This window comes from Erpetoichthys calabaricus, chromosome 8 (assembly GCF_900747795.2).
Source record: "Erpetoichthys calabaricus chromosome 8, fErpCal1.3, whole genome shotgun sequence".
In the NCBI taxonomy this organism is placed as follows: domain Eukaryota; kingdom Metazoa; phylum Chordata; class Cladistia; order Polypteriformes; family Polypteridae; genus Erpetoichthys; species Erpetoichthys calabaricus.
In genome coordinates, this window is record NC_041401.2 from 37,021,151 (window position 1) to 37,034,205 (window position 13,055).

The 13,055-nt window shown below is 37.0% G+C and overlaps 1 protein-coding gene across 3 annotated transcripts in view; it reads right to left on the reverse strand.

Moving 5' to 3' along the window:
• Positions 1-13,055, reverse strand: part of galnt13 (UDP-N-acetyl-alpha-D-galactosamine:polypeptide N-acetylgalactosaminyltransferase 13) — a 293,601-nt gene that overhangs the window by 75,707 nt on the left and 204,839 nt on the right. Inside the window, exons 12-13 of one of the 3 annotated variants that reach the window (XM_051931009.1) lie at positions 6,090-6,119; positions 1,034-1,237 (exon numbers count right to left, since the gene is read on the reverse strand). The exons of 1 other annotated variant lie outside the window; for it this stretch is intronic. In XM_051931009.1, coding sequence (XP_051786969.1) covers positions 1,052-1,237; positions 6,090-6,119 — 216 coding nt within the window. In that variant the 3' untranslated portion in view covers positions 1,034-1,051. The remainder of the gene's footprint in view (positions 1-1,033; positions 1,238-6,089; positions 6,120-13,055) is intronic. One more of the 3 variants, XM_051931008.1, reaches the window with a different exon arrangement.

Below are 13,055 nucleotides of genomic sequence, written 5' to 3' on the forward strand. Positions count from 1 at the left end.
CATTCATCTTAAAGTCGCCCATTAATCTCGGTCATAGAAGACAAGCGTTGGCTAGCATGGGGTGCCTTGGTAATGGAAAGATGAAAAGGAGACCACCACCCATAGCCATGTGCTCTCCCAGTCTGGCAGGTGGTAGCAGCTCTCTAGTGGGTCTCCAATATATACACTCATAGGGCTTCATGGGAATTGGGACCCTGCTGGGTCTCATGAGAGCCAATAGAGGGAGCTGTGGGGAGGAGGTTTCCTCAATTTAGGGAGATTTTGCCTGACCTGGCTTTTTGGATGCAATGTGGTAGCACCGGAAGTACTCCTGGGTCTGGTATAAAGGAAACCACTCATCCTCACTCAGTGAGTCAGAGTCAGGGAGGAGGGCGAGGATGAAGCTCACTGAAGAGCAGTGGAGAGAGAAGGAAAGAAGAGAGGAAAAGAGAAAGGTTTATTGTAATTTACAAAGAAACCTGTATAAGAGAGGTATTTGTACAATAAATCGTTTGTTTGCACCAGCGCCTTGTGTTTGTATTGTTGTGTCTAGGGTTTGGAGTGCCAGTACCCCCCTCATTAGTCACATCACTAAGATTCATTGTTTTCAGGAAATGCACCCCTGTTGTTTCAAAGTTTTGTGTTGGAAATGATGGATGATTTGCATGAACTTCACCAAAGCAAATTGGTCAAATTCAATTCAAATGATGCTGTTATGGCATCTTTATTTAAAAAAAAAAAAAAAAAGTAAACATTTAACCTAAAAGTATGTATAAGAGTGTACAAAAGTTTTAAACTACTAGCATGGGAGTGGTGACAAATGCTCCACAAGATATTTTATATGCAAAGAAAATAAAGAATATGGGTACACTTGAACAAATAAAAATTTGAAGCTGAAAAATAATGTAAAAAATACATAGACATGCTACTAAAATGCAATATTTATTCTTACTCATAGATTTTTTCTAGAATTATATCCAATTGTTTTATGTAGATAATCAAAACACATCTAATTCAGGTATTTTTTTTACTACTGCACAGCTAGAATACTAACCTTCAAAGATAAATAATGTCAAAGGAAATAATCTGTAGGGCTGAGGAAAATGTTCCTAAAAACTTCCTGTCTTGTATAATTTCTAAGAATCCATTTTTGTAAATGGCTATTACTACATTCCTCCACAGTTGGGCCGTGACTCCCATCCTTTAGCCTGCTAACTGTCAGGCAGGACTGAGTGATGACATGAAGAAAAGTGTGAGTCTGCATGATAAAAAGAAACAGATGAAATGTTAAAATGATCACCAATCAGATATACTTGTATCTGATACATTATGGAAAAGAAATGAATAAAAAGCAGCTAAATCTACCACAATGAGAAACACAGATGCACAAATACTATGCAGTAGCATCACACATTTGTGGAAAGAAATTCTCATTCAGTCTAAAACATCTGAACTTAGATTCTAAGGATAAGAGAGGCAAACATACATTTTCTGTTTTGAAAATCTGAAACATTTAAGAGTCATTCAGTTTCAACAATATTACCTATATTTGTTTTTATTTTATCTACTGCCTTAATTTCTGCAGTATATAATATTTAACTTATGAACACACATTTTAGGGGAAATGAATGTATGCCATGATTGTAAAAATTAGATTTAAAAATATCAAACTTATTCTTTACTTATAAAAATAAAACTTTGTCAACTTTATCTTCAATGCTGTTTTTTTTTATTATTTTAACTCTCATTTGTATTATGGATTTTACAATAGATGCAATAGATACATTTTAATCTACCAATCAGAAAATGTAATGCCTTTAAACTTGTATGCTAATACAAACATGGTTTAGCAAGAAATTTATGTATTTTTACACGGTTTCAGAAAAATACAAAATTAATGCAAACTGATTTTTCATTTTAAGAACACTGTTAGATGAACAATTTTACTTGAAAAAATAAGAATAATCACTGACATCTAAATTATCTTTTCACTCTATACATTATATTTTTGTTAAAAATTATAAATTTGAATGACTTTTGTCATACTGTATTGGAAAATGTGGTGCTCCATATACAAATATAAAGACTGTCTAAAAGAAGATTGTCAATAAGATTCTGTCCAAGATAAATGTCAGCCAGAGTGTCCATTATTATTAAAGGGCAAACACCTTTCACCCTATAGCCACCCATGAGATGGTAATCAGTGAGGAAAGAGGCCATTTCCTAGGATTAAGCTTCCTAATAGAAACAGCCCATCTGCTGATTACCTGCTCAGTTCAGGACAGGTCATATCACTAACTAGGTTTCAATATTTTACTTTCTGCCATGTGTTCATCAGCTGTATTTTAACTGAAGCCTAACATGCTGCTTTGAGATGTTAGATCCATGTTTTCTTGTGTTTTCTTTCTTAAGTGCACCATATTTTTCTTCTCTATGCAAATTTCAAAAGTGTGATTCTAACACTATATAAATGACAACTTCATGTAACAAATATTCCCAAAGACTCCATTTTGTTCATAATTGCTTTAGGAATCCAGCTGCATAATTACACAGTGAATCGGTTAATGGACAGACTCTTAGCAGCAAGTGAACAGAAGCAGCAGAAATATGAAAATTACTTCCAGCATAAACCAATGCATTAGTATTTTTCCAGCAGTTTCCTGGGAAACAGACCCAAATGTATTTTTTATTTCTAAGATATAGATAAATGGTTATTGTGTCTCTACAGTATGCATGTTTTACAAGCCAGGGGCTTAATATAAATGTTAGCACACCAGAGATATTTACTTTAAAAAAAAAAAAGTTTTCTTTTATCCTTTATTGTATTTTAATGTTTCATTCGGTGAACTTTGGGTAGATACTATTATCAAAACAACACCAAATTAAAAATGATACCTTTACATCTAAGTTAACTGACACGTGTATTAAAAAAGGGTATCAGTTATGGAGTAATCATCAGAAGACTTGCATGTTGATTATCTGCTATGAGGAAAACTAACAGAAGTAAAGTGCCACTCTCCAAATTTGAGGAGGTTTTATTTATATGTGCTCATCAGGGTCAGCTGAAGGATTCTGCACGCTGTTGTTAAGTACGCACCATCCACAGTCTGAAGGCTGGCCTACACAGCATGATGCGCCTATTCAAACTATGCAGTACACAGTTAAGGTAATTTGATTGTGAAGAAACAAAAAAAATGCACAGACTGGTTTTGAATTTTGCTTTTACTGAGACATGACTATTGCAAATGAGTAGATTAATGCTTTTAATCACAGTGATTCCTTCAGACCCTCGCATATCCCTGTAGCACACATTATCAGGACTAGTACAAAATGATTTTTTGAACAATGTCTGACCATGTGGGTAATGTTTCTCATTTATCTTTTTATTGATTAATTGAATTGTTTGTGACAAAAATCAACCCGCTCTTTTGCATATATATTTCACAAATACTTTTTCATGCACATTTTCATGATTGAAAAAGTCACTTGTGAAATACAGCACCCTTTATATTCCCTTTTACAAGCTGTCCTTATTAGCTAACAGTTGCCTAAAACAGCTAGCCATATTGTCATCTTGTCCTGTAGTCCATTAAGGTCAATAAAAGGGATACACGGTATTATCTGTAGTCCTGGAAATGGAACCATGGATTTAAAACTTGATACCTGACAGGTAATTTCAAGGTTTCTACCAAAACAAACAGCATCAGATATCTTCTTCTTCTTCGTTCGGCTGCTCCCATTAGGGGTCACCACATTGGATCATCTTTTTCCATCTCTTCCTGTCCTCTGCATCTTGTTCTGTTACACCCATCACCTGCATGTCCTCTCTCACCACATCCATAAACCTTCACTTAGGCCTTCCTCTTTTTCTCTTGCCTGGCAGCTCTATCCTTAGCATCCTTCTCCCAATATATTCAGCATCTCTCCTCTGCACATGTCCAAACCAACACAATCTCGCCTCTCTGACTTTGTCTCCAAACCGTCCAACCTGAGCTGACCCTCTAATGTCCTCATTTCTAATCCTGTCCATCCTCATCACACCCAATGCAAATCTTAAATCTTTAACTTTGCCATTTGTTTTTTGGTCAATGCCATCGTCTCCAACCCATATAACATAGCTGGTCTCACTATCGTCCTGTAGACCTTCCCTTTAACTCTTGCTGATACCCATCTGTCACAAATTACTCCTGACACTCTTCTCCACCCATACCACCCTGCCTGTACTCTCTTTTTCGCCTCTCTTCCACAATCCCTGTTACTCTGTACTGTTGATCCCAAGTATTTAAACTCATTTACCTTCGCCAACTCTACTCCCTTCATCCTCACAATTCCACTGACCTCCCTCTCATTTACACTGACCTCCCTCTCATTTACACAGATGTATTCTGTCTTGTTCATACTGACCTTCATTCCTCTCCTCTCTACAGCATATCTCCACATCTCCAGCCTGCTTCCTACTCTCACTACAGATCACAGTGTCATCAGCAAACATCACAAACAAACTGTAGAAACATCTAGATAAAATGGTGCTTTGCAATCAAATTCACGGATGTCCCTCTTTACAGTATTCTACATTCCATTTAAGTGTAAACATTGCATGTAAATTTGAATGTTAAGTGACGAGACCCAAACCATTTAGTCCAACAAAGCTCACCAATCCTATCTACCTAATTTCTCCAAAATAGAAGTGTACCAAACTCAAAATTTTAAATTCCCTAAAGTCTTACTTTCCATCACACTACTTTGTAATGTATTCTGTATGTCTATGGTTCTCTGTGTAAAAAAACATGTCTAACATTTGTGCTAAAATTTACACTTAACAAGTTTCCAACTGTGTCCCCATGTTCTTGATGAACGAATTTTAAATAAATAGTCTCAATCCACTGTGCTAATTCTCTTCATAATTTTAAACACTTCAATCATGTCAACATTTATTCTCCTTTTGCTTAAAAATATAAAGCATTGCTAGTTAAGTGTTTGAATATACAGGCAAGTAAGGATTTAACTGTACCTTGAATCTGAACTTGATGTGTGGTAAAGTTGATCATCTAAACAATGGAATGAGGTATGAAGTAAAACTTATGAGAAATTGGTAACTGTATAAACGTGTTCACCCTGACCCTTCTGCACGATTAATATTCTGTGTAGTATGCAGATTTTTTTTTTTTTTTAAAGGAACCTCAAACTACTGCAAGCAGCCTCTTCACTGCAATGACAAATGTGTGGTCCAAGTAGCCTTCAAGACTGTAAAATGGGCAACTTGTAGCCATGTGGTTGTGTTATTGGTTGTTTAACCATATCTTACTATAATGGTTGTTTACGGGATTAGTTAAGCTCAATGGACCTCCAGGGGGTCTTTTTCACTCTGTTTAGTGTATACTGCTCATTTCATATTCCTCTATACAGTTCTCCACAAGAAAAAAGTAAATTCTTTCAGGGATAAGTACATTTTGGAAATGTTTATTAGGGAATGTTTCTTCCAGAAAACACCCTGCTATACAATATCCTCATTTGATTTCATTTTGAAATATTTTCATTTTACGGGTATCTTTAATTTAAACAACGCAAAGAAATTAAATAATCAAATTGTTCAATAATAACTTGCATGAGAAGAACCCTCTTTAAACGGATTTAGGGAGAAATGCAAAAGTAGTAGTGGACTGAAGAAAAGGCATCAGACTGAGAAGTATAAGTCTATAGTTGTTGAAAAAAAAAACAAGAAAAAAGCTTTTAGCTTGTCTGAAATTAGTACTCAAATATATTCCTCTATACTGATTATATTCTTTTCTTTTTTTTTCATTTCTTGCCTCGGGATATTCTTGTAGATTCATTAACATAAGATTCATCTAAAATAAATACCAAGAGCATGCTATCATTATTTTCAATCAGATCCTTTACAAGCAAATGTATTGCCAGAAATGTAATTGACTCTCTTGTCCCCTGAATGCTGGTTAACAGAAACAGACATAATATGCAAATGACTCCATTTTATGACTAAAAATACTACTCAAATGAACAGCAATACGTTCACAAAATAAGCATCTATAACACTATAACAGGACAAGAGTAACACTACCTTTGAAAAGACAGATTTTAAACAACTGACTTACCTGAAAATTATATTCCCATTTACCTACATACTGTTTTTTAAAATAGAGACAAAATACATGTCATACGACTTATGCTTCAAATTACATTTGCAAAAATAGTTTTCTTCAGATTTCCATTATTCTGTTTTATCCATTCAATTATAATAAACATTTTGACAGCAAGAAAATGCATTATTACCATATTACAATAAAACACTGTAACTTTTGTTTTTTATTTCAATAAATAAACCTTAGAAAAATAATATTGTGTAAATGCAAATGCATGTGAGGCCAGCTCTTACCATATTGTAAATCCATAAGCTTATCTTGTTCACATAATTTATTTCACAGTAATGTCAAACAGTAATGTCTTCTATTCATACTTAACCCACCCTCAAATGAAGTTTATGCCAGCTAAACTGAGCAAAAAGAAGGAACCAGCCTTGGAATACCACTGCACCTAGAGGAACAGTCATGTTCACCCATTCTCAATCACGCCTGTCCAATAAGGGGTACCCATGGGAAATGCCACTCAGATGGAGAACAGCATGCAGAGTCTACACACAATGGCTCAGTAAACTTAGAGAGAGAGAGAGAGAGAGAGAGAGAGAGAGAGAGAGAGAGAGAGAGAGAGAGAGAGAGAGAGAGAGAGAGAGAGAGAGAGAGAGAGAGAGAGAGAGCATGTTGCCACACCCACCACATGGCAAACCATCTCAGGATCCCAGATTAGGACCCGAGTGCAGCCATGCAATGGGTGACACCTCAACACCACACTAGTTCAGACGGAATGGAACAGTGTGAGGTTTTTTTTCGGTGGCTGCAGTGCCAATCCTGACACCAACCCTCAAGTTTTCACTTGAGGGTTGGTCGTCCCCTGGAAATATAAGGCAATGGCAGTACCCTCTGGGATACACTGCCCCCCTTTTTTGAGTACAGCACATCAAATTATGTGCATACACACACATTTTATAAACATATGTAATATGTATACACAGATACTGTACTTGTTTATCACACCTATTAGTACAAATACAAACAAACATGCACACACTACCAGTCAAAAGTTGACACACCCTGGAATTTATTCACGACTAATTAAGAATAAGCTAATCGAGCTTACCATTAGAACACAGAAGAAATGGCTGCTGAAAATGGGCCTTTGCAAATATATGTGAATAATAAATTTAACATCAGTCATTTCAAGCAGTAATAGCCATTAGAAGTGTTAGTGATGTCTTGGCTATATTTTTAAATCAATTTAATGGTATCTTTATAAAAAAAATATGTAATAAACTATATCAAAAGCAGAACAATTTAATTTGGGCACAAAACTGGGGCAAGCACTGAACAGGATGCCAGTACATTGCAAGGCACACTTGCACACACGTACATTCATACAAAGCAATTAAAAACGCATAATTAAAATAATACAGACATCTTTACGGAGAACTGGAGTATCCCAAGAAAACCCCAAACAAAAACTGGGTGAATGTGTAAACGCCACACAGAGAGTAACACATTATATTTCATGTATGAGGTAGCAGTACTAACCTCTGTCCAACAGTACCATCCAAAAGTATACACATGTATTTAAGCATTTGTTTTGTCATTGTAAGGCCCTGGAGTCACCCTATTTTCCCTTTCAGACTCTTTACAATGTAGACCTTCTCATCTATAGCTCTTGTATGTTTACTCTTACCAGCCTGGCCACTGTCATAGTTGACTGTTATTGTAGTTAAATGGTTAAACAGAGTACCAGAATAGGCAGGAGAAAGAGTTACACTTTTTATTCCTAAATTAATTTTAGGTTTTCAATCATACCCAAATTAAGAAAAGTAAAAATGTTGACAAAATAATACCAATACTATCCATTACAATCTGGATAGTAAACAGTTCATTTTGTTTGGGCTACCGAGTGGCTCTCTGTCTTAGTAAGTTGATTGGTCTCTGGTCCGACATCATTCATTATGGCCCTTGGATAGAATGGCAGAAACACACAGCAAGCGGTTTGCATAGGGCAGCAGCGAGACTACCACATGTCTCTGCAGACCTCCGTTTTATACATTTCTAATGGTCCTTGATACACCTTTTGCACCAGTGTGTGTGTTAGTTCCCATAGTTCCCAATGACTCAGCCCATTGCAGTGCTGATCAGTCAGTTCCTGTTTGTTTTAATTTGTTATTTTTAGCTTGAGGCTAAACACCCACTTGAAAAGTTTTACCTTAATCTGATAATTTGTAAATGGCCTTGAGCAAGGACTGGCTTATACAGCCTATTTCCCCTTGAACATTATTAAAGTTAAATTATAAAGACAATCTACAAAATATTTATTACTATATATGCTAGATATTACCATTTTTTTTTACTCTTCGTTAGAGCATTACTATATCATAGTCCAAGCGAACGTAGTGACTGGGCTGTAAATAAAGAAGTATGGAATTTACACTTTTCCAAGTGTGGTTTACTCTCACATTCCACAGACAGTGTGATTCTAAGATGGGCCAGTGTAAGTATGTACTACCGGTCAAAAGTTTTAGAACACCACAGTTTTTCCAATTTTTCTTCAAATTTAATCAGTTGAAATGTCCTAAAGTGGTGAAAAGGTAAGTGGTAAACTGCCAAAGGTTTAAATTTAAAGTTTAGGTCAGCAAAAACTGAAAGAAAAGGAAATTTCAGAATATTACAATGGGCCTTATTCAGGGAACAACTAGTAGATTACAACCTACAGATGTTCTGCAGAAATTAAACTTAATTAAGCTTTGCAAGATGAAGCAAACAATTTGCACAGGTGTCCTAACTTCGGTTGATTACTTAAAAATCCTGTCTGTCTTAAAGCAGAGTTGAAACAGACTGTGTGGACAATATTACACTGTGGAATGTTGTAAATTCCAGTGATAATGGCAAGAAATGGCACTTAACAAATGAAATGAGACAGAGCATTATTACCCTTAGAAGTGTAGACCTTTCATTTAGAAAAATTGCAAAAAAAATCAAATTGTCAGTGAGTACAGTGGTGATCGACACAATCCAAAGGCAATTGGAAACTGGAAGAAACTCTGAGAGGATGAGATCTGGCAGACCCAAAGTCACAACCCAATCAGAAGACAGGTTTCTGAGGGTCACCAGCTTGAGTGATAAGCACCTCACAGCACAACAGCTTCAAGCACAGTTAACAGTGTGTGTAGAAAAAAGTAAGTCTCAGTTTCTACTGTGAAGAACAGACTTTATGCTACAGCTTTGACAGGGCGAGTGGGGGTAAGAAAGCCATTCCTTAAAGGACAAAATAAGGCCTTGAAATAGAAATACTAGCTGTGAACTACTGAAGACTGGAAAAAAGTCTTATGGAGCAATGAATTAAAATCTGAAACCTTTGGTTCATCACGCAGGGTGTTTTCTACACCATCAAGTTGGTGAAAGGATGGTTCCTCAGTGTGTGACACCAACTGTCAAACATTGGTTGACCTGCATTCTGAATCAAAAGGGTTACTACAGTTTGGCTGTTATATCAGCAAAAGGTGGCTACTTTGATGAATCAAAAATTTGAATAAAACTTTTTACACTTAATGATTCCTTGACTTATTTTTAGTAGTTGCCATTGTTTATTTGTTCTATGCTTTGATTTCATGAAACATTAAGACATTAAACTGCGTGCATTTCCATAAAAACGGAAAAAAATGAGTTGTTCTATAACTTTTGACCAATAGTGGGTTTGTATCAAGCGACAGATTGAAATCCCACTCGAAGCTGCTTTCGACTTGCATTCAGTGCTGCCAGGATAGTCTGTGGCCAAAGTGGGTTTAAAAAAAATGGACAGATGGATAGCTTTTAAAAATATGATTGATGGACTATCCAGAAAATAATACAGCTTGTGATACATATTTATTGCTTACTTTTTCTTAATCAATGAATGATTTGATGAATTTGGAAAGTGATCCAACAGAACTGAACTTGGTTAACCACTGCCAAGCTACAAAAACAGGTTACTTAATTTGCTTGCAGAGTGCTCTCCTATTTAGCCCTCAAAGCAATACAATACCTAATATTGGTAACAATGAAGCGTACACACTTCTACAACTATGCCTGAATAAAAAGGTATCTGATTTGCCACACAAATGGATTTTCAAAGATTCTTTCTTTGATTTACATTGAAGGCGGCTTGTACCCTGAGCTCCTTGGTATAACTCAGAATTGAGATCTATGAAAGCAGCTGGCCGACGCCTTGAGAGAATGTCACGTAAGACTGGCCTCACCGTGCACATCCAGGCTTTCTCTGACCACCAAAGAGCTTACAGAGAAGCACTAACTTCTGCCAAGAACACCCATTATGGCAGAATAATAGAAAGTGGCCATGATAACCCAAGGGTTTTGTTCTCTGTAGTTAATAAACTACTCGAACCCGCATCTGGTCCAACTACCTCTTCTACTGAAGTCTGTGAGGAATTCCTCCACTTTTTCCATAACAAAATTAAAGATCTAAATAATTCAACTAACATAAATATATCATCTGTTTATATCTCTCCCTGTTTTCCCACTCCATCCAGCTCCTTCTCTAAGTTCTCACCAGTCACCTCTGCGTTTGTTAATAACCTGCTTTGTAAGATGAGGCCGACTACTTGTGTACTGGACCCCATCCCCACCACACTACTTAAATCCTGCCTTCGTGCCATAATCCCGACTGTTACAACAATAATAAACTCATCCCTTGACACTGGCTTCGTGCCACTCACTTTTAAAATTGCTTCTGTAACCCCAATGTTAAAAAAGTCTGGCCTTGATGCTGACAATCTTAACAATTTCCGGCCTATTTCCCACTTACCTTTCCTGTCAAAAGTTCTTGAGCGTGTTGTAGCTTCCCAACTCACCAATTACCTAACCTCTAATAATTTGATGGAACCCTTTCAGTCTGGTTTCAGGGCGCGGCACAGCTGTGAAACTGCTCTGCTACGGGTAACCAATGATTTGCTTATGGCAGCAGACTCTGGACAAACCAGCATATTAATTCTGTTAGACCTCAGTGCAGCATTTGACACTGTCAGACATGACATCCTACTGTTCAGAATGGAGAACATGCTGGGTATCTCTGGCACTGCCCTCCAGTGGTTCAAGTCCTATCTGAGTGATAGGCAAGAGTTTGTTAGTCTTGGCAACAGTAGATCCAGCTCAGCGCCAGTCACACAAGGAGTCCCTCAGGGCTCTGTCCTCGGTCCTCTGCTTTTCTGTATTTATATGCTTCCCCTTGGCCATATTATCCGTAGTTATGGATTGGGTTATCATTTTTATGCAGATGATACTCAGCTCTACTTCAATGTTAAAAGTGGAACTTCATCAGAGCTTTCTCAGCTCACAACCTGCCTTAGTGAAATTAAAACCTGGATGGAGCAGAACTCTTTAAAATTAAATTGCAATAAAACTGAACTCCTGCAAATTGGGACTAAAATGCAACTTAATAAAATGAGCTCCTTCCCAGTCCATCTTGGCAGTGATCTCATCAGACCTGCCTCTACTGTAAAAAATCTTGGTGTCATTTTTGATTCCTCCCTCACTTATTCCACCCACATAAATCACATTAAGAAACTTTCTTACTTTCACCTCCGTAACATATCCCGTGTTCGCTCCTTCCTCTCCTTCTCTAATGCTGAGAAACTTGTCCATGCTTTTATCACATCCCGCATCGCTTATTGTAATTCCCTACTGGCAGGTGCCCCTTCTAATCTTATATCACAGCTCCAGCTTATTCAAAACTCAGCTGCAAGAGTCCTTACTCGAACCAGCAGCAGCGAGCACATCACACCCATCCTGCTCCGTCTTCACTGGCTCCCTGTGTCCTACAGAATCGAATATAAAATCCTACTAATAACCTACAAAGCTTTAAATAACCTCGCACCAAACTACATCAGTGACCTCCTCCATCACTATGTGCCTGCCCGCCCATTAAGGTCCTCTGATTCTGGTAATCTTGTTGTGCCCCTCACTAATCTACACTCCATGGGTGACAGGGCCTTCAGCTGTATAGCGCCCAGACTCTGGAATGATCTACCAAAATTAATCAGGTCAGCTGACTCCATGAATTCCTTTAAAAAACAACTCAAAACTCATCTGTTCAGGAAGGCTTTTAGCTCTATTTGACTTTATTACCTTTCTCTCAGTTTACATCTCTGTCAAGATGCCAATGTAACCTGTATGTGTGTGCTAGACCATCAATTATGTTGTCTGTTTTTTTTTTCAGAATTTACTGTCTTAATCTTCTTTATTTATTTATCTGGTTTGTACAATGCTATATACTGTATATTCTGCCGTTCTTTATTATATTCTGTAAGTGCCTTGAGCATGGGAAAGGCGCTATATAAATAAAATGTATTATTATTATTTATTATTATTTAGGGGCAAACACAGTCTGTATAATTCTGTTTGTTCACGTTTTGGGATATTGGTCTTTTAAGAATCTGTATTTCATTCTTTTTTGCCCTTTAGCTCCTTGACCATGTACAATTTTACAGTTCTCCTAGAGAAGGTCATAGCTCTCATTACATGGGAGATCCACAGGAATTAACAAGATAAATGGAGAACACTTTAAAACTGTTAGGTAACAGAATGCTGTTCAACATGAATATTTAATAGATGTTTGGAGCCCTTTTATAATAAAGCAGAAAGAAATGCTGAAAAATGTATAGACTCGCACCTTGGTTAACTCTAATGGATCCCTTGTGTTTTCAGTGCTACGCTGCATATCCACTACAATTTATTCAGCTTCTTTTTAAATTCATTTAGTGTGTCAACCTTTTGTCACATTTTTCTAGCAATTCTGTCATAACCTTCATTAACATAATCTTAGCATGTCTGAGTCAGTCAGTGGAGAACTCCCATGAAGGAAGTCGCGTAATGTGACATGTCCAGTGACTCACTCCAAGAAGTTCACAACTTGTCCTGATAAAATCTAGTCGTAGGGCTGGGCTGAGTATGTATGAGATCTGACAACCAATGAATGCT